The sequence below is a fragment of the Alligator mississippiensis genome, chromosome 4 (genome assembly GCF_030867095.1).
Source record: "Alligator mississippiensis isolate rAllMis1 chromosome 4, rAllMis1, whole genome shotgun sequence".
In the NCBI taxonomy this organism is placed as follows: Eukaryota; Metazoa; Chordata; order Crocodylia; family Alligatoridae; genus Alligator; species Alligator mississippiensis.
Window position 1 is genome coordinate 9,463,381 of NC_081827.1, and position 22,277 is coordinate 9,485,657.

General features: G+C 50.5%; 1 protein-coding gene across 1 annotated transcript in view; it reads left to right on the top strand.

The window, feature by feature from the left end:
• The first annotated feature begins 17,068 nt into the window (after positions 1–17,068).
• The window catches only part of PFKFB3 (6-phosphofructo-2-kinase/fructose-2,6-biphosphatase 3), an 86,751-nt gene continuing 81,542 nt past the window's right edge, over positions 17,069–22,277 (top strand). Inside the window, exon 1 of the mRNA XM_059725754.1 lies at positions 17,069–17,127. Coding sequence (XP_059581737.1) covers positions 17,112–17,127 — 16 coding nt within the window. The 5' untranslated portion in view covers positions 17,069–17,111. The remainder of the gene's footprint in view (positions 17,128–22,277) is intronic.

The window sequence follows — 22,277 nt, forward strand, 5'->3', positions numbered from 1 at the left end:
GATAAAGGTGGTAGCTGTGTTGTTCTAAAGACAAAAGCAGTCAGCATGGAAGAGGTGATATCTCTTATTAGACCAACTGGATAGTTGCAAAATATATATTTTTTTGCAACTATTGAGTTGTTCTAATAAATGATACCACCTCTACCATGCTGACTGAGATGACCAAGGAGGTTTTTAAGACCTGAGTACATAAAGCCTTGGCTGGGAAGATATAGCTGGGGATGGTCCTGCTTTGGTCAGAGCACAGAATCCGAGAAAATGAGGGTTGGACCCTCAGGACATCTAAAGTTTAGATGATCTCTAGTCCCTTCCAACCCTCATTTTCTCTGATTTCTCTGCCTGGTACGGTGCGTGGAAATCAACCAGCAGCCAGCTGAGATTTACCAGCAAGTTAAATCATCTAATTTTTTGTCTTTAAACAGCACTGAAATGCTGAACTGCAAGTGGGACACCATTGTGCTAAGAAATAATACAACGAGGCAGTCCAAGCTTCGGAGAATTTATCGTGTAACTAGGCATGACAAAGACTGAGAGGGGAACAGGCACAGAGATGATGAGGCTTTCCCAAGGTTTCGCAACAGGTCAATAATAAAGATGGGATTGCAGCCCAGTTCTTTGGGGTTTACAAAATTGTTGCAATGTACCCAGAAAGGGGTTCAGTTTTGTTGTAACTGCGGAATATGGCAACTCCTCAGCCTTGAACCTGCTCAATTCTCTGTAGTCTAAAAGAAGTGTGTAATTTTTTGCTGCAATTTGTCTTAAAGTTACCTGTGTTTGAGTCATGTAAGGTTTGAAATCTAAACTCTGAAGCTTGCAGTGAGTATGAATGCCCAGCCTTTTTACCTGGAATACGGGGTGTAGAAAGGAATATGCAGTTAAGACAATGCCATGGATCAGCAGGGTGTTGCTGTGTGGATAAACAGGCACCTTCATGACAGCTTCTGTCTTTAAACAGCTCTTTGGTAATGAGATCAACGTCTCTGTTGAATGAGGCTCTGAAACTGGCTTTTTGTAAGGAAGAAAGCCACAAAGGGATTCCTCCTTTTTTTTGGCTGACACAGCAACACCAGCATGAGAAGCCTCAAGTAGGATGAGCTGTGTAATCCCTATTCAATTAGGAGCAGGAAAACAAAATGCTCCTGCAATTCCAAAATCTGCTCAGAATGACATATTTAGGAGTCCTATTTTGAATGACCATATTTACTTGCATACTATATGCGCCCCCCTGGAAAGCAGCCATACAAAACTGAGTAGAGGGGAGGGATGTTTTAAGCAAGAAGGGTGATTTCTGTGCAGGGATGGAGGCATAGGGACACTAAAATGACCTGCTGGGGCTGTGCTGCCTTCCCGGGTGTAGGAGGGGTACAGTCCAGTTCTCAGTCGCTCGCCCTGTCCCTCCAGCATTAACCCTGTCACAGCTGCTGCTGAATTGGCAGCTCAGTGGCTATGCCAGGCTCAAAGCTCGAGCTTTAAAGCTGCAAGGAGAGAGCAAATGATGCTGAATTCCACTCTTCCTGAATGGGACTGAGAACATGAAGCCATGGTGAGGCCGTGTGGCCTGAAAGACTTAAAAAAAAATCTTTCTTAATTCTGCCTTGCCAAAACAAGGCATGTGTCTTATTTGGGGGGTGCCTGGGATGGTTACTTCATATAATCCTGTTTGAAGATCTGCATGCTGTTTACTTCCTCCTTAACAATAGGATGCTGTTGATTTCTCAGTGTCCACTATCACCCCAGAGTCTTTCCCGCATACCTTGGCTGCATCCAGGTGAGTGCGGCTGTGCGGTACGTGGCACTGGAGACACGTCTGCAGCGCTGCATACCCCACGTTCTGTTGTTTGTGCTGCAAGGGAGCAGTGAGGAGGGGTTTTTTTTTTTTGACCCCTGGATATCCAGGGGTCGAGAAAAAAAGTGGAGGTGTGCACGCGGTGGTAGTGCGCACCACCTGAAGCCAGAGCCTAGCCACCCAGAGCTGCACTCTTGCTGCCGGACAGCCTCCACGCGACAGGATCACCACTGCTGTAGCCCTGGGAGGCCTCCCTTGACCCCAGGTAAGGCTGCTGGGGTCAGCCCAGTGCTGGCCCCAGCCTCCCCTATCCCACCCAAGGTAATTTGCCACATGTTAGCACGTGCACGGCCTGGGGACAACTAGCAGTGGCACAAGGTACGCTGCCACTAGTTCTCCCCAGAGAACCAAATGTCCATGCACATCTGGACATGGCCTTCGTGTCCAACCTGTCATCTTGAATCCATAATTCACGTGGTTGCACTCTAAGTGTAGTTTGTACTTGGCCTCATTGAATTGCATTGTCTTTATTTTGGATTGTTCTTCCATTTGCTCAGATCATTTTTGACTTCTAATACTGTCCTTCCAACCTGCTTGCAGTCCATCCAGTCTTGCTATTGTGCAATAAGTGCGCTCTCTCTCCCATGAGCCAAGCAATTAGTGAAAATACTGAATCATATGGGACCTGGGCAGGCCCCCGCAGAACCCCACTTAATACATCCTTCCCCTTGGAGAGTGAACTGCTGAAACTCTTCCAAGTAGTTTTTCCAAACATTTGTCTTAGAGTTGTATTGTCTACACTAGAGATCCTCCCTTGCTCATGAGACTCTCATATGAGATGGTATCAGAAGCTTTACAGAAGTCAAAATATATCATGTCTTCTGCTTCTTAGTAAGGCCTGTTATCTTGTCATAAAAGGAAATTAGGTTGGTTTGACCTGGTTAGGTCGCTGGCAAATCCATACTGCATCTCATCATCCACCTCACTTAAAATAGCTGTACTGCAGGATCACTTACTGGAAGTCTCAGCAGAGAGGTCAAGGGGTTGAATTGACAATGAAGACTGAATTAGTCTCTTAGCCCTAGAGATTTGGTTTCCTGCATGTCACTGCACTGGCGCAGTATGGGAAAGCCTAGACCACACATGCTGGGCTTAACAGAAGATACAACTTTACGAGGCTGTCAAACCAGGCCTTTCTCAGACGCTTAATTTATACAACCATTAAAAATAAATGAGGGAGAGTTTGTAAGATGGGAAGACAGCAGGAGTGCAAATATAAATACATGGCAGTGCAGGTGCTTATGTGCAATGATGGATTGGACTCTTAAGAGAACCTATGACTTTAGCGATGAAAGGCATTTGGCCTTAGAAGAGACATACAGATTGATACCACTAGAAAGTACACTCATCACATTAAATAGGCATTATGAGGACATCACTTATGAAAACGGGACACAAAAGACTGCAAGAATCTTGAAGCAGAAATAGCAAATACAAAACCCTCAGGTTGCAGACTGGCGTTTTCTAAGCTGCTCGTTTGCAATTTCATACCACGGGGGTGTGTGGCTGTGTGACAGATAAGAAAAGGCTATAGGCCTGTCCTGTGAGAGAACGGGGGGAAGGTCCCCGAACAAGAAAAGAGAGTTATAAAGGATGGGAGAAAGAGAAACAAACATAGAAGTTAAAAAAAATGGGAAAAGTATTTACCTTCAGCAGGAGCTGCAATGCAGCGGGAGCAGAAGGAGAAACCCGTGCAGCTCGTTAGCTGCATCTTTATTTGGTTATGGCTGGCTGATGACGTCACCGGCAATCACCAGCCAGCAACAATAAAAATGGCCGGTGGAAGAGGAGTGGGGAGGTGGAGAGTGGACCCGGGGAGTGTGGGGACGTCGGACCCATGCTGGGATTCCCACAGGGAGGAAAAAGCGGCGGAGGAGGAGTTAGAGGAGGCTCTGGACACCAACAGCAGCAACAGTGGCAGGGAGCAGACCACCAAATCCGGAGGCGGGTTGGGAGCAGCTGCTGTAGCTGGCATGGACAGCAACACCCAAAGAGGCAGCGAAGGACGTGCGGAGACCCTCACCACAACAGGTAGGAGGATTGGGAGCAGCAGTAGGGAGGAGGAGGAATTCTTCCCGCCGGGAGAGTCTTGGCAGGAGCTGCAAGAAGGGTCACAGAGACGGGGCATGGGTCCCAAATGGAGAAAAACAGCCAGCCTTACACCAGGGAGTGGCGAGGCACTTGAATTGGGATGTCCCGCAAGGGAGAGGAGTGAGGCAACACCGGACCCACTGAGGAAGAGAAAAGGGGGGTACGCGACGGCCACGATCAGGAGGCCATGAGTACACAACCCCGAATGATAGCCGGCATGTAACTAGACCACAGGGAACTCGGCACTTGCTACCCTGGCGCGTAGGAACAGGGGAGCGAGTTACCCTGATTCCTAGTGGTACATCAGACGCGTTGTCTTGTGTTTTTCTTCTATGTTTGTTGTTTGTGTTTTCCCCTAGATGAAGGGGTTGAGAGTCAGGAAGGGCTTACAGTGATAGAATGAGTGGGTATAAGGTCGTAGGGTTTCATATTGGATCTAGGTATTAAGGTGGGGTGCACTCTAGTCGAACACAGTTTGCATGACCGGGACCTCCAAGCGTAGACGGCCTGAGATGGAATAAGGAAATTGTTCTCAGGGACAAACACACAGGATGGGAAGGAACTCGAGAGGCTCACCAGTGGTGTAAGAAGAGGCACATGGTCACAAAGATCAAACAATCCATTGAGGTGGCGTGAGGATGGGGTGTAGGGGTGGCGGAGCCCCGCAGGTGACCGTCGGGTGGATAACGCGCCGCAGAAGAGCTCGGGTAGTCAACCCTCCACTGAGGTACATTCAAAGTCGTGGCAGGCGAGATAGGGGAAGACTACCCGCGGAGGGAACACCAACTCAATTTGTGGGAACCCGTAAAGCGTACTCCACCCTGGACTTGAGCTAAGGCGGCACGGGACCGAGTATTCGAGGCCCGGCGGCCACAAGGCCAAATGGAAAAAAACTTGAGTTTTGAAGTTCCAGCTGTCAAGAAGGAAGCTGGAGATTGGCCATGCCAATAGCTACTGCCATGCAGCTAAATGCTTTTGTTACCTGTGAAATATCGTCGAACTGGTACTTGTTCTTGTCTGGTGCTTGTCTGTATAAGGGAAGGACTCCCTGGTGCTGGGTTGGAGCAGCACACGCTTCTGACTTAGTCATTACAAGCCTTTGGCCATATAAATGAGCAAATTTCTGCCTGTTGATCCAGGGGGTTGTAGATCGGATTCTAGTCCACAAGGGACTAATGACACAAACCCAGAGTCATGGTTGTGTACGCACAAGCCTTTTCTAGCTGATGGTTCGTTGCCTTATGTGCAATGACTTGGTTTCAGCCCAGTTCTTTGGGGACAGTTCCAGAAATTAATATCTCCATTAAAATGCTTGCAATGCTGAAGTCCTGGGTTAAAGGTCTAGTGCAGCGGTTGTCAACCTTGTTTGACTTAAGGCACCTCCTGTTAGATTTAAGACACCTGCTGGAAAATGCCAGCTCTTACCTTCCACTCATTTTCTGCCTACATAAAAATAATAGAGCCGTTCTTGTGTTGCAAAGAACTCGGAAACCCACACAACTGGTCAGAATAGTTTGGACCCTGTAGATTCCTATTTGAAATCTCTGGATTTATCTTGCAAATTGTGCTTTCACACCTCAGAGCGCTAATATTGTCCGGCACCCTTAAAAAGTTCTCATGGCCCCCCAGTTTGCCATAGCACCCTGATTGAGAAACAGTGGTGTAGCTATTAAATGAAAAATGAGGTGCCGAAGGGCATCTGTTACAGGCTACCCCGTCTCATAAGAAAACAGAAAAAAACATTCCCTAAGCATCTTTCCATAACATGCAGGAAGAAAAATTGTGACTTCAACCTGAGGAATATTTGCTGGACATCTCATGCAGCTGGTAACAACATTTCCTGAAAATTTCCAAAAATAATAGGTAATTTAATGCACAAATCCTTCACCCAGCTCAGGCTAACTCGTAACTTTTTGCTGTGTTGCACAAAGAATTGACTGAAGACGCACAGATCCTAATCTGAACGTATTTACCATGATTGGAAAAAAGATCCTGGGTGCAAGATGGTATGGAAGTGGCAATGAATCAGAAATTTAGTCTCAGGAATGGAAGAAAGGCAAAGTTAGCAATGAAGATCAATAGGTAAATATTTAGGAGACAGGCAAAGAAACTCCCTGAAATGTCAGAGCTCCAAGAGCCTAAAAATGCATTTTCTTAAACACAAGGAATAGAAAACCCTTGGTCAGGTTTCCCACTGCAGATGGTCAAAACAGCAAGGCAGAGCTGTTTTCTGGCTACTTCTCCTTGCATTTGGGACAAAGCAGGAAGGAAGTATGCATCCCTTCCACGTGAAGTGACGGGCAGGACAGAAACTTTCCCGCAGGTAACAAGGAAGCAGGACTCCTGGGTTCTTGCTCTGTGTGGGGGCAGATCCATGTGTAATCTCAGAGAAACCTCTGTATTATTTCAAGCCTCTGTTGATACATCTCTAAAATGGGTTTAACAAGCAGCTTTAAAATGAGCTGAGCAACAAACAAGCATCTCATGTTTTTAGTTGGAAGCTGTTGTGGATGGGCAGGTTGTCTAATTATAACAAAATATGTTTCTAAAAATAATGTGCTGTAGGAATCTTTTTGGAGACGTCTAGACTCCCCCTTCCTTTTCCCAGCCCCCTCCAGGCATTTCTTAGTCTTCCAGTAAGGACGTGTCTTGGGATTTACATCTCACGCCCTTTTCCCATGAATTCTGAAGCTCTAATCAAAAACTTGCTTTAAGGCCATCTTTCTTTTCTCCCAGCTGCCCTTAATCCAGTGGTCTAAAGGGATTGGGGGTGGGGAGGGAAGGAGGGTGTCCTTTATCATTCATTTTAATTAGATGATTTTTATAAGCTGAGTCATTTATTGCAAAAAAAAAAAAAAAAAAATGCTCGAGTCACTCAAAACCCAAATTTGCACACGTCAGTGCGGGGGAAATCACAAACATTTGGCAGGGTTTTAGCAGTGGAAAAAGACTGGCTGAGTGTCTCTTATAGCTGCTCTCCATCTCTACAGCTGTGTAGAAAGCTCAAGGCTCCTGAGTCTCAAAAGCAGCCTTTAAGGATTACCTCAAACCAGGCAGCAGAAATAGCTTGTAACAAATATGATCCCACCATTCATCACTCTCAACAGCTTCTTGGCATGCCTGTTACCCTACTTAGGCTGTTTATGATTTGCTTTCTTTCTGGCCAGGGAGTTTCCTGCATTTAAAATGTGGGCAGTGCTGCTCAGTGCTTGTATCATCCTGCCTGCAGGAGCTGAAATGTGAACGGCTGACCTGCACGGCTGCACAAGATTTCACCTGAAGAAAAATAAAACTACCCGGTAAGACTGAAATGCAGAGCAGGGGAACACAAAGAAACGAAGAACACTGTAAACTGGAGTGGGTGATTGATTCGATGGTCATTTGTACGCTGTAATCTCTCTCGTACACACGCATGCATATCTGTTTTCTCCCGACCCTGCTCCCCACTAAAAGAACGAAACAAGGTGCCTACCAAAAAGTGCCTCCGGTACGCACACTTCACCGGGGAGAGGAAGATTAAAACCCCACAACAGATAGTCACGCTGCTTATGTACCACTGGAAGATGCTCAGACACTGATGACGAGAACAGGATAGCGTGTCCCTACTCGCGCTGGTGTTTTGGGACAGCCAAGCTGTTGTCAGGCCCCTACCCCTTAATACGAGAAGGAAGATGCAATCTAGCATGATGGTATAATACAGAGACTTTATAAAAATGACACTGAACTTCATAAGGTTACAGAGACCAGTCATGTCCACTGTCAAATCGACCTTCCAGGCCAGCTCTGAAGCCACTGAACAGATCAGGAGATTGGATTCAGTATAAAATAAAATTAACTTTGAAAATTTGAACAGCAGTGAGAAGCCGAAGTGCCCTACCTTTGCCCATTCTGCATGCTATGTTCAAGCTACTGGTTTAGAAATGCTAGGCCTGGTTTTACTTCAATCCTGTCCAAAAGGTGCTATTACCTGTGGGCTAGCATTAAGTTCTTACTCTTTTATTTTGAAGTGAGCTAAACTTCTTATTGAAATCCGTTTGAGCTTTGCTTGCATGAGGACCAAAGACTTCAGGGATTATCCCCATGTAAAGACCCTACATCCCCTAAAGACTAGTCAGAGCCAGGACCACGTGAAACAGGATTCATCTGCAAACTCAGGCTGTGTCCAGATGAGCGTGGCTATGGGGTGTGCAATGCCACAGACACGTCTGCAGTGCCACATAGCACGTGTTCAGTTGTTTGTGCTGCAAGGGAGCAGCACGAAGGGGGGTTTTGACCCCTGTATATCCAGGGGTCAAAAAACCCCATGGGAAAAAAAAAAGCAAGAGTGGCGCATGCAGCAGCAGTGTGCACCTCCCAAAGCCGGAGCCTGGCTGGCTGGAGCCACACTTCACTGCCGGCCAGGCTCCAGGAGGCAGGATTGCCACTGCCACAGCCCTGGGAAGGCCCCAGGACCCTGGGTAAGACTGCTGGGGCCAGTCCCCTACCCCAGCTGGGGTAACTGGCTCTGCACCCGAGCATGTGTGGCACAGGTGTTCCCCAGGAACAACGTGCGCCACCACCAGTTCTTCCTGGGAAACCGAACGTCCACCCATGTCTAGACATGGCCATGATGTCCAAAGTGCTGCAAGAATAACAGAGCCTTCATCCAGGCCAGCACCTTTGACCCATCAGTGACAAAAGTACCAGGGTGCTGGCTCTATGAACCCGCTGAAATCAAGAGACGGGCTCATGATTTCTCATGACAAGTTAATTGCGAGTCAGACACAAGCCTCTGCTTGGAAATCGGCTGATGTAAGCAGCTGCAGGAACAGAAGAAAAGCCATTAAATGACAGATCGCTGGCTGAGGGTATATTGCTTCAGTGATGACGGGAGGAGATCTGGGGCTGAAGCTGCCGTTGTCTTAAAATCACCCAGGAGAATTATGATAGATCTCCTTTCCTCTCAAATATCTAGAATCGACCACTGTCAGAAACAGGATATTGGACTGCCTGGCGTTTTTCCATCCATCCATCTAATTTAATGTCTCATCTCGAGGCTCAGATAAAGCACATAGTCTGTGAAACAATAATGCTAGAGCTTAGCAAAAGCAAGACATCCAGGTTAGGCTGAAATACCATGGTTGCATTAATTTAGTTTGTTGCATAACCAGCGTGCTATGGATTACAGTGAAGCACGGGTTGCTTCCATCTCCCAGCCTCCATCACTTTTCAAAGCTGCCTCCCCACAGCCCACAACGACTCTTGTATTACATTATCACATTGCTAACCGGACTCGTAGATCAGACCAATACTAATCTCCTGCCTGGGTCGCCACTAACATATGACCTGACTACACACCTTGGGAAGAGCTAGCAAACCATTTATACTTCACTTATAGGGGGGGAAAGGAAATGCTGAGCCATCTATCCTAGAAAACCTTCATACTCTGCCTTCTGTCCTAGAAGGCCCAACATTTCAGCCCGCATACTCTGCTTATTAGGATGTGCTTAATCTCACTGTGTTTGTTCAATGCTCCGACCCGAGACGGCCAACAAATGAGTCTTAGAAAGGAGGCATCTTGTGTGATTCCACATGAGCAATGGTAAGAACAAAATGTGGATTTAATTAATAGAGTCATGAACGAGGCTGCCCGACACAGGGAAGACCCAGTAGTCCTCTCTTAAAACTTCCATTACTAACTGTCTGTGCCGCTGAGTTTTATAAAATCCAGACCCATTAGCTCTTGAATTGATGCGAGTGTCGCAGTAGATCAGATGGATGCACGGGCCGCTTTGGGAACAGCAGACTGGTGAGGGTTATGCAGCTTGGCCCATCTGCACCTTTTAACAATTAAATCATGCTCTGCAAAATGTAGTCGAAAGTCCAGCACTCTCGTTACCTCAGAGCTGCTAATTATTGGAAGGCTTTTTTCTTCTTTAGCATCCTGTTGGAAGTTAAATAGACCACAAAATCTCTGAGGACCAGATAACTGAATTGCTTTTTCCAGCAGAGTCCTGGGGAATTTCCACGAGCGTTTTCCCTGATTAAAAACTTTAGGATTGATCCCCAGACTTAGCTGATTTGCAGCTAGCTGCTGTCATCCTCCTGCATACTGAGTTCAGCAGCTCCTGCCCGCGTATCTCAGGGGCAATCACCTGATCTCAGCCAAACTGAGTGCTGAAATAATGGGACATCCTCTGATCGCTGTAACAACCATTCTTCAACAGGACAAAACCACAGGCATCTGTATTAATTTTATCTTAGAAGCAGTAGCTGGTTGACAGGTTGCAAGCAGTTCTTTGAAAAGCCCAGCCACAACCATCACAATCTCTTGAAAAGGGGTTTTTAACTCAAGAGATTTTGTTTCTTTTGCTTCTTAACAGGTAAGAGCAAAAAATCCTTTGAGCTTTTTCTTGTTCAAACTGTGTCCAAATAATTTCACCCCTCCTGGGATGTCTTGTTTCACCCTGAATGCCAGCTAGAAGTCAGTCCCGCTGTTCCACTGAAACAATTTCATTGTGCTTTTCAAATGCTCATGCAAACAGGTAGGCAAGGGGCTTTGGGTAGATGTGATATCTGTTATTAGACCGCCTGAATAGTTGGAGATCTCAGAACAAGAGCAGAGTCTCCCAATGCCTGAAGAAGGGTGCCTGGGCCCGAAAGCTTGCAAAGAGCGTTTTTTCCCCCCAAGGTTAGGAAAGAAGCTTAAAGTGTGACTGCATGTCACCTATTTACATTTTCACTGACCTCCTAACAGGTGTGTCAGTTTAAACAGGGTGGCTGAGAGCTAGGAAAAACAGTAAGGACTTCCAAATCCAAAGTTATTTATTGTTCAGCCCTCCCAAACTCATGCATTATCCATTTAAGTTTTATAGCAACCAGTCTTCTGCCAGCGATCAAAAGGGTAATAAGCAGCGTGCAAAAATAAGATACCTTTTCTATAAGGCAGCAAAGTGACCAGAAGGTAATAACACCCCGTGTCCCAGCTCATCAGCTCCCTCACGGGTCGAGTGCCTGGGGAAATACAGGGTTTGTAGACTGTCACTCGTTTCTACCCCAGGCCCATCAGAGCCCAGATTTAAGTTTCCAGGCAAAGATGAAGAGCCTGTGGGGAATCCTCTGCTACTTCCTCTCCTTGTATGAGATATTTTACTGAATGCAACTGCAGCTGAACTGGGGTGAAGGGAGGCTTTTGGTAGTCGGCTCCCACACTTCTTATAGGTTAAAAAAACCCCAAACCCTCATGCAACGTCCTTTTTTGAGGCTTTTAGACACGCACAGCCATGTGCGTGAGCCAGGGTTACTGGGAAAAACCTGACTGTTACCAACCAGCAAACCGCAGCGATGATCCCCCCCCCCCCGTCCCCTGGAGAGGGCACAAGACTCTTCAGACTTCCTCATTTTTGTGGGTTTTTTATGAGCCTGGATCTAAGAGTTGCTCCCTCCTGCTGGGGCTGCAAAGCCCTCAAGTGCACAATTGTCCACAGCCCACCTGGGCTTTGTCCACGTTACAGGGAGATATTTAGGGGCTCTGCAGCCACGCTGAAAGCTGCAGGAAGCCTGGAGGCAACGTAGAGCGCAGCCTTCATGTTATCTGTGCTCAGCGTGCGCCGGAGCGAGCATGAGAACAACAGACTGCATTGGCAAGCGAAGTGGTGCCGGCAGGCTGCCAACGAGCGCCAGCCCACACATGTGATAACACGGCGACATGCTGAGTTCCAGCAAAGACGCAAGTCCCAGGGTGCTTTGTGCTACAAAAACACCCGGAAAGAAAAAGTTTGTCTCTCTCAGACCTTAGCGGCTGGTGCAGCTTTTGTAGGAACTCCTCCTGCTGCGACTTAGCTCACCAGATTTCCCATGAAGTCGGCTATCTGCAGAGCAACCCGAGGCAGCATTGGGTTAATCCGTGGGAGGCGGAGGGGGAAGCTGATCCTAAACACAAAGTGCAGGTCGGCCGTCAAGTTCTCCTCTGCGACCTGGCGGATTTGTTGAACCAACCAGCCTGCGTGGTGAAAACTAAATGAATGCAGTTGTCTCAGAAATCCTCAGTGCCCCTGTAAAAAGTCCCTTAACAGAAGCAACACGATCCCTTTTCCTCCTTATCTCGTCCAGTGGTGCTGAACCTCCCGGCCTTGCGGCCTGGGTGACTGGTGCAGGGCAGGTCCGCTGGCGAGACTGGTCTGTGGGCTGAATCCAGCATGGGACTGGCATGCGATCCTGCATGCCAGCCTGACTCCACGTGCTGCATCTGGCCAAGGAGTGACTTTGCACCTTGGATCCGGACTCACGCGTTGGCCCAATTCTGCATGCCAGATCCAGCTGCAGGGAGACCCCATTCGGGGCAAGGGCCCCCCCAGAAATTTGGCGGTGGGGGAATACTGAAAGTGTTGATTGCTGTCCTGCGGCAGTTAATGCTGTCACCACTCTCCCATGACCAAATTTCTAATCCTGTGGGTCAGATGACACAGTCCTATGATACAGATTCAGCCTGTAGGCTGAGCACTGCTGACCTGGTCCAGCGTGGTTTAAATTCCAGTGATAAAATCACCCTTCCTTAGCTTGGAGACAATCGTGTGGGAACAAAGTCCAGTAAAGGACTTAGATATCACAAGACCTGTCAGTCAGGTGTCAAGCAAAATCCCCTGTCCTGAGCTAGACACTAGGGGCCAGACTCTGTTGCAATTAATAGGTGCAGAAGTGGTCATAGGTACCCGAGTGCGATGCTACTCCACCCTGCTCCAGTCCATGCAAAGTGATGCTTTTTTGTGACTCACTCTCTGGGGTAAGATGATGGTGGGATACAAGGGTGGATGCATTCATGGAATAGGATCTTGCCCTTCATCTCCCTGTGTAGTGTTAGGGGTAACCGTCCGCTGACAGCACAGGGAGCCGCCTCGAGCTGGCAATGATGCAGCAGAGCGGGGCATATCTTCCCTTCCCTTCTCCGGTGCTGGGGTGCCCCACTTTGGGCTGCAGGGAGATGCCTCCACCCACTAAGGAACCACAGCCTGGGATCCTCTGCGGAGCTCGATGCCGATACCATGCGGTGGCAGAACTCAGTGGGCCTCTCTCCTTTCCTTAAGACCATGGTGGTGGCCATGACCTTTTAGAGGAAAGCCCTTACCTGGGGCATGCTAGACTAGGGCTCAACCCTCTCCTTCACCTGAAAGTCTTCAAAGCCCATCTCGCACCTCCCAGGAGCACAGATAAGACCTGGTGCTTAGGCACTTGGCGGGCAGGGACGGAGGAGGGGACCCAAGTTCTGCTCCTTGCTTTTATCATTTACATTTAGCACTTATTAGGTCCAATGCACAAGCAGTGCAGGAGCAAGGGGCACCCTAACCGCTAGGCCACTTTGTCTCACTCCATCTTGACCCAATGACCGCACGGTTGCTCAGCTTGGAGGAATGGAAGATGCCCCCACCCAGGCCAACCTCTCCCCACAGGGGTTAGGGCCCTCTTTGAGGAGGTGAGAAGTGTTGAGATTGAACCTCTAAAGCCACGGTAGGAAAGGGAGTGCTCTAGGATATTAAATAAAAGGTGGGTGCCATCACCCTCATCTCCTGCCAAGGCTTAAAAGAGCATGGCCTTGACTGTGCGATGAGGAGCTGGGCACAGCAGAAGCACAGCTCTGTGCACCTAAGGAGTTTAGGTTCAAACACAGAAGCATTGGGTGACTTGAGGTGCCTCTAAGGTTAGGAGCAGAAGAGCAGGGTTTTGGGGATCCCAATTTGGTTTCAGGACTTCCTCTGTCCTGATCTACATGTCTGAGTCCTTCACTGCATCCATCCCTTGGTGTCCATACCCTTACGAAGTTGTCTTCATTTTGCTCAAAGGAGGGAATGAACTGTTCAGTCAATGGATTGAACCCTGCCCCTAAATGTATTTTTGCCAAGTCCTCCAAGGAAGTCTGGCCAAAGCTTTCGTGTAAGTGCAGTTATAAGGTAAAAAAAAAAAATCAAAGGGTAACGTCCATCCAACGTCAGCATGCGTGTGATGTGCAGTGTGATTGCAGCGTGCATCAATTGTGGTGTCCGTATTAGCACGTGGCGGGACTATGCCAGGTGAGATAAATGACTGAGCTTCATGCCTCTTGGTAAATGCAGTCCTCAGCTGTATTCAGACCTGCTCAGTGCCACTGAATAGCATCATGCTTCATGAAGAGACCCACCAGAAGCAAGTGGAACGACTTGTGGAGTAAGATGCTACCCAGAATGTGCTCCACAGTATACAGCGGTGATTGAAAAGGCCAAACAGCAGGAGTGAGAGCAACAGGACCGCTACCACAGATATGGTGGTAATAACCCCCCCACAAAAGGTGAGATGCAGGGGCTGTCACCTGGAGGAACCAATGCCCAAGAGTGGATTAAGCTCCTAGGTCCAGGAAAACTTAATCTGGGGCAAATGATGCAGTTTCTGCAGCTGGATCAGGCTCAGCTTTTCCCAACTTAGTCCTAGCGTCTCCTTCACTCCAGAACGCCCCACAATGTTTTGCAGCTACTTTACTCAGGGGTGGGATGTGACTGCTGCTTTCCCCAGTGAACTGCACTGCTTAAGACTGGGAGGAGCATTGCCTGGGCAAGTGTCCTGCTTTGTACACAGCTCCATTAACTTCAGTGCTAGTCTGGCCTAGACCCCAAGGGTCCCAGACTCAGGCACCTCTGCCCTGGCTACACCGCCTCCTTGTTATAGCACCGGTGCGTGATGCACATCTCCAGGTGTCCTGTGCCTTTGCAATGGATGTGATCCAGCTGTGGATCACTTGTCCTGGCACCTGATTGCAGGCAGCCCCAGCCCACAATCATAGTTCATGTGACACAATAACACACTCGAATGCAGTAGTTCTCAAGCGTTTTAGACTCAGGGCACCTCCTCACTTGGCTCAAGGCAGCCGTCCAAAAATGCTAAGTCCCAGCTTTTCCCACGGGCAGATCTAGGATTTTGAAAAGGGGGGTGCAGATGGTGCGGTGCATCATCACATATGACACAACACACATTTTTTCTCCAGTTAAAAAAGAAACTAGAAACTTCACTAGGGAGTAGGGGCCTAGAGCTATATAATTCAATTTAAGATCGAAGCAGAAAAAAACAAACCCAGAAAACCTCTCTTGCAAAGTGCATTAGTTTGGTGTATAATGTAATTTATATATAAACACAACAAACTAGGCAAAAATACTCTAAAAATGTTGTTTCATTAGTCCTGGAGTCATTGCTGCTAAATGTATGTCTCTTTTTCAGTGCGTTCTTCAAGGCTGGGGACTTTGGGCTGTGGCAATGCTCCTGATGGGACCAAAGTCAGGGGGTCCTGGCTAGAGGGTCTTGCCTTTCTGCTTAGGGTCAGACCGAATGCCGTATTTGGGGTCAGAAAGGAATTTTACCCCATGGTCAGACTGGTACCGACTGTGGGAGTTTTTGCCTTCCTCTGTAGCGGGGGGCACGGCCCTTATTGTGGGATGTCTATTGATAACTTCTCATAGGTGCAGGACATGGGCTGCTGTGGTTCCCCTGCTTTACCTGCAGCAGGTTTGGGTGTTAAGTGTGTGTTGTGTCAGGGTTGCAGGTAGTTTTGTGTACAGTTCATGGTTTGTATGGCGTGGTTTGGATAGGGATGATCCTGCCTCAGGCAAGGGGGTTGGACTCGATGACCTCTGGATGTCCCTTCTAGCCTGACTTTTCCATGATTCAATGAAAATCAAGCCTTCTTGAGCATCTGGCCAATGCCTCCAATGCTTCCCAGAACTAATGTTCACCTGAGTTAATATTTCCACACCTGAGTTAATGTGTGTTATCTGGAGTTCGAAACCGGTCTGGGGAACGAGGTGACCAAGAGCAGCCAGCAGCCAGCACCTGTGCCTAAGTGGCAGGAGTGGTAGAGCCATTAAAGACCATTTTAAAGGAAAGAGGGCCCTTAACACAGATGGAGTGAAGAGTTTGGAAGGAATCAAGTAGATCCTAATGGATTCCCTAGTGCTACCTGGCTAGAAATGCTGCAGCCGCTGTTAGGCAGCTGGCTTTAAACTTGGGGGTGGAGGGGGGGGGAGCAGGAATCAAAAGGGAGTGCAATTGTACCCCCCTGCATCCACCCCTCGGCTCTAATGCAGCATTTCTCAACCTGTGGGTTGTGGCCCAAGGGTGAGTCACAACAATATATGGATAGGTCACGAACAAACTTAAAAAATGGGTTCTCCTTTAAATAAAAATGGGAAACTGTGGTTTTCCCCTTGCAGGCTGGCAGAGCTCCAGCCTGCAAGGGGCTGCTTGGGCCCCCCATGCCCTGCACACCCGCCCCCTGCCCCACACCCAGGAGGGGCTGGGGCCTGGGGGGCAATGGGTTGGGAGTGAGGGGCACTGGGTTTCATAGGCTCATAGATTGCAAGGCTGGAAGGGACCTCAGAAGATGACCGGGTCCATCCCCCTGCACCAAGCAGGAAAGATACTGGTTGGTACTGGCTGCTGATGTATACAAATGGGTCCTGGTCCAAAAAAAGGTTGAGCCCCACTGCTGTAATGCCTTGCTGGACCAGGTCTGGGGAGGCTCTGGGCTTCCACCTATCTTCCGGGACACCAGCATAGCAACTCTCTGGTCTGACACTGAAAAGTGCAGGTCTGAAAGTACTTGGATAAGTCAGAAGATGAGTCTTCAAATAAAAAACCCCCCAAAACATCTCTTTGTACTGGGGCTGGCTTGGCCAGCTTGCTGCCTGGTCCCTGTCCCAGTGCAATGTTTGCTTTCTTTACTCCTCATCCCTGGGCTGGTGTGAACACTGTCTAGCCCCTGCGCCTGGGCGGATTGCAAGCAGAGTGCAGGCTTTTTTTTTTTCTTTCCCTGACAAGGTGTCACACCTGGAGCAGGGCAGGGGGTAGCACTAGGAGGTCCCTCCCTCCCACCCCTCCCAGCACAGGGTCCCTCTGCCACAAAAAGCCTAGGGAAATATTTGTGTTGCAAAGAAGAGAGGCAGGGGGCTTGCACACTGTGACTGATAGCCCCCTGGGCATCACCCGGGCACAGCTCCCAGTGCCAGGAGCCCCAGGTCCTGGTCAGAGCTCAGCTGGGTGCAGCTGCTGCAGCAGAGAAGCCACCTCCTCTTCCCCCTCCTCCTCCTCCTCCTCCCTCCGCACCAAATCAGTCCATTTCCTTGTCAGAGCAGCTGGGGGAGGCGGGGAGCCCTGGACCCGGCGCAGCTGCTGCAGCACCATGCCTTTCCGCAAAGGTAAGGGGGTCCTGCCTGCACCCCAGGGGAACAGAGCCAGGCGAGCGCTCTCCTTCTGCCTGGGGTGGGCTTTGCATCCCTGGGAGCCAGGTGGGCACAGGGCTGGGGCAGGCAGGGTGCTTCCCACCCCCTGTTTCCTGGAGAGCACCCAGCCCTTCTTCTCCTTGGTTTTTGGAGCAACTCAGGGGATATGATTTGGATCTGATGTGGCTGATTTGACCTGGAACACGATATTAATAAGTATGAATAGTTATTAATATCCATAAGATACGATTAATATAATATATGAATACAAAAAGCTCCTCCTTGCCTTGGCTGAGCCGAGCAGGTGCCTCGAGCTCCTTGTGCACGGCGCCGACTTCTCCGAGAGGCATCGGGCAATGCAGGAGCTTTGCCCAGGCTAAGGCAAGGAGGAGATGCACCCGTGGGTGCATGCTTGGGCGTTGCTGTCACCAGGGTTTTGTCTTTTGCGGGGGGGACCAGGCATGTGGAAACGCTGTGAATATACAGGGGTCTGCCCAGGCATGGAGATGCACTTGGGTGATGCTGAGGACTTGTGTTCGTGTGTGTTCATTGCCCTCTGCGGGAATAGCTCTGCCCAACAGCGCAGGCCGCGTGACACCCGGCATGGATGCGAAAAGCAGGGGGCTGAGCGCCGGGGGGCCGGAGGAGCTGAGTGCCCTTCTGCAGGTGGCATTGTCACATAGCTGCAACCAAGGATGCTGAGGGGGTCAGTGAGTTGTGCAGGGTCTGATCCATCTCTCGGGCCATAGGATTGTAGGAAAGTTGGGCTGGAAGGGACTTGGTGAGGACATCTAGTCCAGCCCCCTGCTCAAGGCAGGATCATCTCTGCCTAAATCATCCCAGCCAAATGCCTGTCCAACCTGATCTTGAAAACTTCCAAGGATGGAGCTTCCCTGACTTCTCTAGGCAGCCTGCTGCCATGCTTGTCCACCCTACTAGTTGGGAAGTTCCTCCTAATCTTCGACCTAAACTTCCCTGCTGCACCTTGAGGCCACTGCTTCTAGTCATAGGATCATAGAAAATTAGGACTTGAAGGGACCTGAGGAGGTCATCTAGTCCAGCGGTTCTCAACCTTTTCTGTACCGGGACCCACTGTAAACATCAATGGCCATCCCAACCCAGTGCCCCTCACTCCCAACCTGCTGCCTCCTGCCCCCAGGCCCCAGGTCCCCAGTGTGTGGGGCAGGGGGTGGGTGTGTGGGGTATGGGGGGACCCCACGCAGCCCCTTGCAGGCTGGAAGTCTGCCCTCCTGCAAGGGAAACCTCACCGTTTCCCATGTTTCTGTCCTTTAAAAATGGATCAACAAAATTTAAAACTGGATTCTCCTTTCAAGTTGGTTCACAACCCTTTCATATATTCTTGTGACCCATTTTGGAGTAGTGAGAAACACTGATCTAGTCCAACCCCCTGCTCAAAGCAGGGCCATCCCCGGCTAGATCATCCCAGGCAAAGCTTTGTCCACCTGCGTCTTAAAAATCCCGGTCCTATCTCCCCTGGCCACAGAGAAAAGCCCATCTCCATCTGCTATGTAAAAGAGGGGGGGGATCTGATACCAGTCTTCTCTTCTCCAGGCTAGTTCATTCAGCTTTTCTTCATATGCCATGCTTCCCAGGCCTCTAATCATTTTTGTTTCGCTGCACTGGACTCTTTCCAAACTACCCACATACTTCTTCAGTGGTGGGACCCAACCCTGGACACGGGGCTCCAGGGCAGGCCTCCCCGGTGCTGTATAGAGGGGAAGGATCACTTCCCTTGATTTGCAAGTGATACTTCTGCTATCCCCCAGTATGCTGTTGGCTGTTTCTTTTTTTCTTTTCCCTTTGCAACGAGCACGCTGTTGACTCAGAGCTTCCACTCGTGTGATCCACTGGGTTCGGCCCCCTGCCGCCTTCCCAGGGCTCTGCCACTGGGTGTGGGATGAAAACCCTGCAGGGCCCAAGCATGCTGTTTACAAGGCTGAGCGTGGCACCGAGCCGTCTTGGAAGGCACTCGCCAGCGAGTGGGAAGTTTGCTGCTCCCGTGTGTGCTGAAGCCGTGTGTGCTGTGCCAGCTCCCTCCCCTCTCTTCCTGTTGGGCCTGTGCTTGCTGCGAGAGCAGTGCATTTAAACAGGGCCTGTCCCTGCGCTGTCTGCACCCAGGCTCGCGAGTGCTTCATCTGTCTGTTTGCAAGTCGTCTCTAGGCAAAAGGGAAATCTGGACCTTTATTTAAACTGGTGTAAATCAGAAGCAGCTCCTTGGGACTGAGCAGTGTGGAACCCACGGGAGGGGAGAGCAGGGTGGGTTGTCATTAGGAAAGTAGGGTTAGCAAATGGATGTGGGAGATAAATACATGTTGAAAGGCTTGGACTGTCATGGGAAGGGTCTGAGGGCTTGTCTAGACCAACCCCTTGCCCAGCACGAACCTTTTTGGGGAGAGAAAAGGGCCTGGTCCGGTAGCCCTGCTGGGGGACAGGAGGGTGAGGCTGAGCTTTGGGTTCAAACTTAACTGGATTGACCAAGGGAAGGAAAGGATGAGCTGACAGTACCTGGCAGAGGGGGATATAGGGCCAGTCATGGGCTAGGACTCCCCGGTGCTGCATATACACTGAACAAAATGATGGTCCCTGTCCCTAAACAGAGTCAGTGTATAGGACAAGAGATGCCAGATGGATACAGACAGACAGCAGAGGGGTAAACGGAGAAGAGGAGGACTTAGCAGGACTGAGCACTCAGGAGGCTTGGCTATTGTTCACTTAGTTGGAGGCATAGGAGGAAAGAAGTATCTGCTCCAGAGACTTAGCAGGCAGGAGGGGAAGGGCATTGCACTGTCATCTCCGTCCTCTCCAGACGTGGGCTCTGTTTGGAGGCCATCTGAGTGTGAAAGGCCAGCAGGGTCCAGGCCTATGCTGGTCTGAAATCTTTCCTCCCCAGCAGCGGATATAGCATCAGACCAGCATCCCCTGGGGACGTGACAGCAAGCGCACTGCACCTGGTGTCTTGTGGTAGAAGCAAGACAGTGCGGAGCTGAGACGCGAGCCTCCGACATCGGTGACATCTGTGGTGTCACACACCGAGACCGAATGCCTTGGGGAGTGCAAAGAGACGGCACAAGCCAAGCCTGGGGAGGGGTGACCGGGAGGAAACGCAGGGCAAGGAGGACTGGTTCTGCAGAGCTGCCTCCTCGCAGCCCTTAGGGATGCTCCGGGGGCTGTGGGGGGTGGGGACCTGCTTGGAGACATGCTAGTGCCGACTGTGACTTCAGTACCGACGGTGCCGCCCTCTGAGGCTCAGTGGTGTGTGCTGTGGTTAGCGCCCTTTTCAGGGGTGTGTTTATCTTTAGGTGCAGGATGTGATTGTTTAAAACAGAGTCGGACCCGCTCTAAACCAGTGGCAGGAGGGCGGGGAAGAGACTGAAATCAGAGACTAGGGACTGGGTGCAACATGCTCAGTCCCCAGCTGGTTGTGTGCCGGCCATGTGTCTGCTGCTGGCAGTGTCTTGTTAGAGCAGGGGCAGGCAAAATATGGCCCACAGGCCGGATCTGGCCCTCCAAGTGCTTTCATCCGGCCCCCCAACAGATTGGACCCCACCCAGCCCATTCCCTGCAAGGATAGGAGTGAGGCACCCATGTGTACACCCCCCACTTCAAACATACCCTATTGCCCCTTGCTTCCACCCCCATGGGAGGAAGGGCACAGCCTAGACGGCATGCAGCTTCCATGCAGGGCTGCCGCAGCCCCAGGGACCTGCTTTGCTTCCCCAGTCTCCTGCTGGCTCCAAGCAGCAGGGGCTGGCCTGCAGCTGGGTGGGAGCGTGGATCGTAGGGCTGGGGCTGGTGGCAGCACAGAGCCCATGCCAGGAGGGCGGCGGTAGCACGGAGCTCGGGTAGGCGGCACGTGGGTGTGAGAGAGGATGGTGGGTATGGGGACCCACCCACTCCACCCATGGTGCACAGCCCTGGCAGGCAGTGGCAGCAGCAGGTGGCGGGGTGCTCAGGGCACAGGTGCCCGGTGGGGCATGGCTCCAGCCAGCGCTGCACATTGCAGCAAGGGGCGCATACTCCGCTGGGTCATCTGTAATGCCAGTGCTCCCTGCATTCACCCGCAGCATCTGCATTTGCACAGCACAGGACAGAAGCCCCAGGCACTGGAGCCGGCTGGCTTCCCTGCCCCCCAGGGGAAGGCGCCTGGGTTTCCCTCCCCTGCAGCACACCCTGATGGGGAAGGCAGCCGGCTCTAGCATCTGGGGCTTCCCTCCAGGGGCTGCAGCAATACAGACTGCCCGGTGGAGGTTGCACCCCTTGCTGTGACGTGCAGTGCTGGCTGGAGCTGCGCCCCACTGGGCACCTTCGCCCTGAGCACCCCGCCTGCTGCTGCGCCATGGGGGGAGCCTGAGTGGGGGGTCCCCACACCCTCCTTCACACCCACACCCTGCCCCCACAACCCCTCACATATCCACAACCCCCCCAATGTAGCCTATGCCACCACATACAGCCACACCCCCTCACAAACCCCCCACACCTCGCCATACACACCCACCACACATACACCCCACACACATGCACACATATACACACCCACATCCCATCACACCCCCCACAACCCACCATACACTACCCCCACAATATACAAAACTAAGAATTTATTTTTGAGTTATTATGCAATCCCCTCTATATACATTACAAAAACACGAATCATAACATATTTTAATTTTCTTATGAAAAATATTTTTGTTATAGTAGGTGCTTGACTTTTAGTGTGAGTTGGTTTTTTCCTGGTTCTAAGAAAGCAACCCTCTCCCCCCCTCAGAGTATTTCCAAGGGACAAGGGGAGGGACTTTTGGTGGCAAAGGTGAGGGGTTAGGGGTGGGACTTCTGCTCCCAAGATGGTGACAAGGGGGCGGGGCAACTGTCAAGGGGCGGGGCTACCCATGTGGCCCTCGACAGCTCACCAAAACTCGTTAAGTGGCCCTCCACCCAAAATAATTGCCTGCCCCCATGTTAAAGAGAGTCTGCAGCCCAAGGACCTGGGCTCAAGGGTCCAGCAGCCTGGTGCCTCCTGGGCCAGGCTTATTCCATCTGTGGGAAGGTGGGTGAACCAGCTGGTATAGGGGCATGCTGGAGTAGCTCAGTGACTGCTGGTCTTTCTC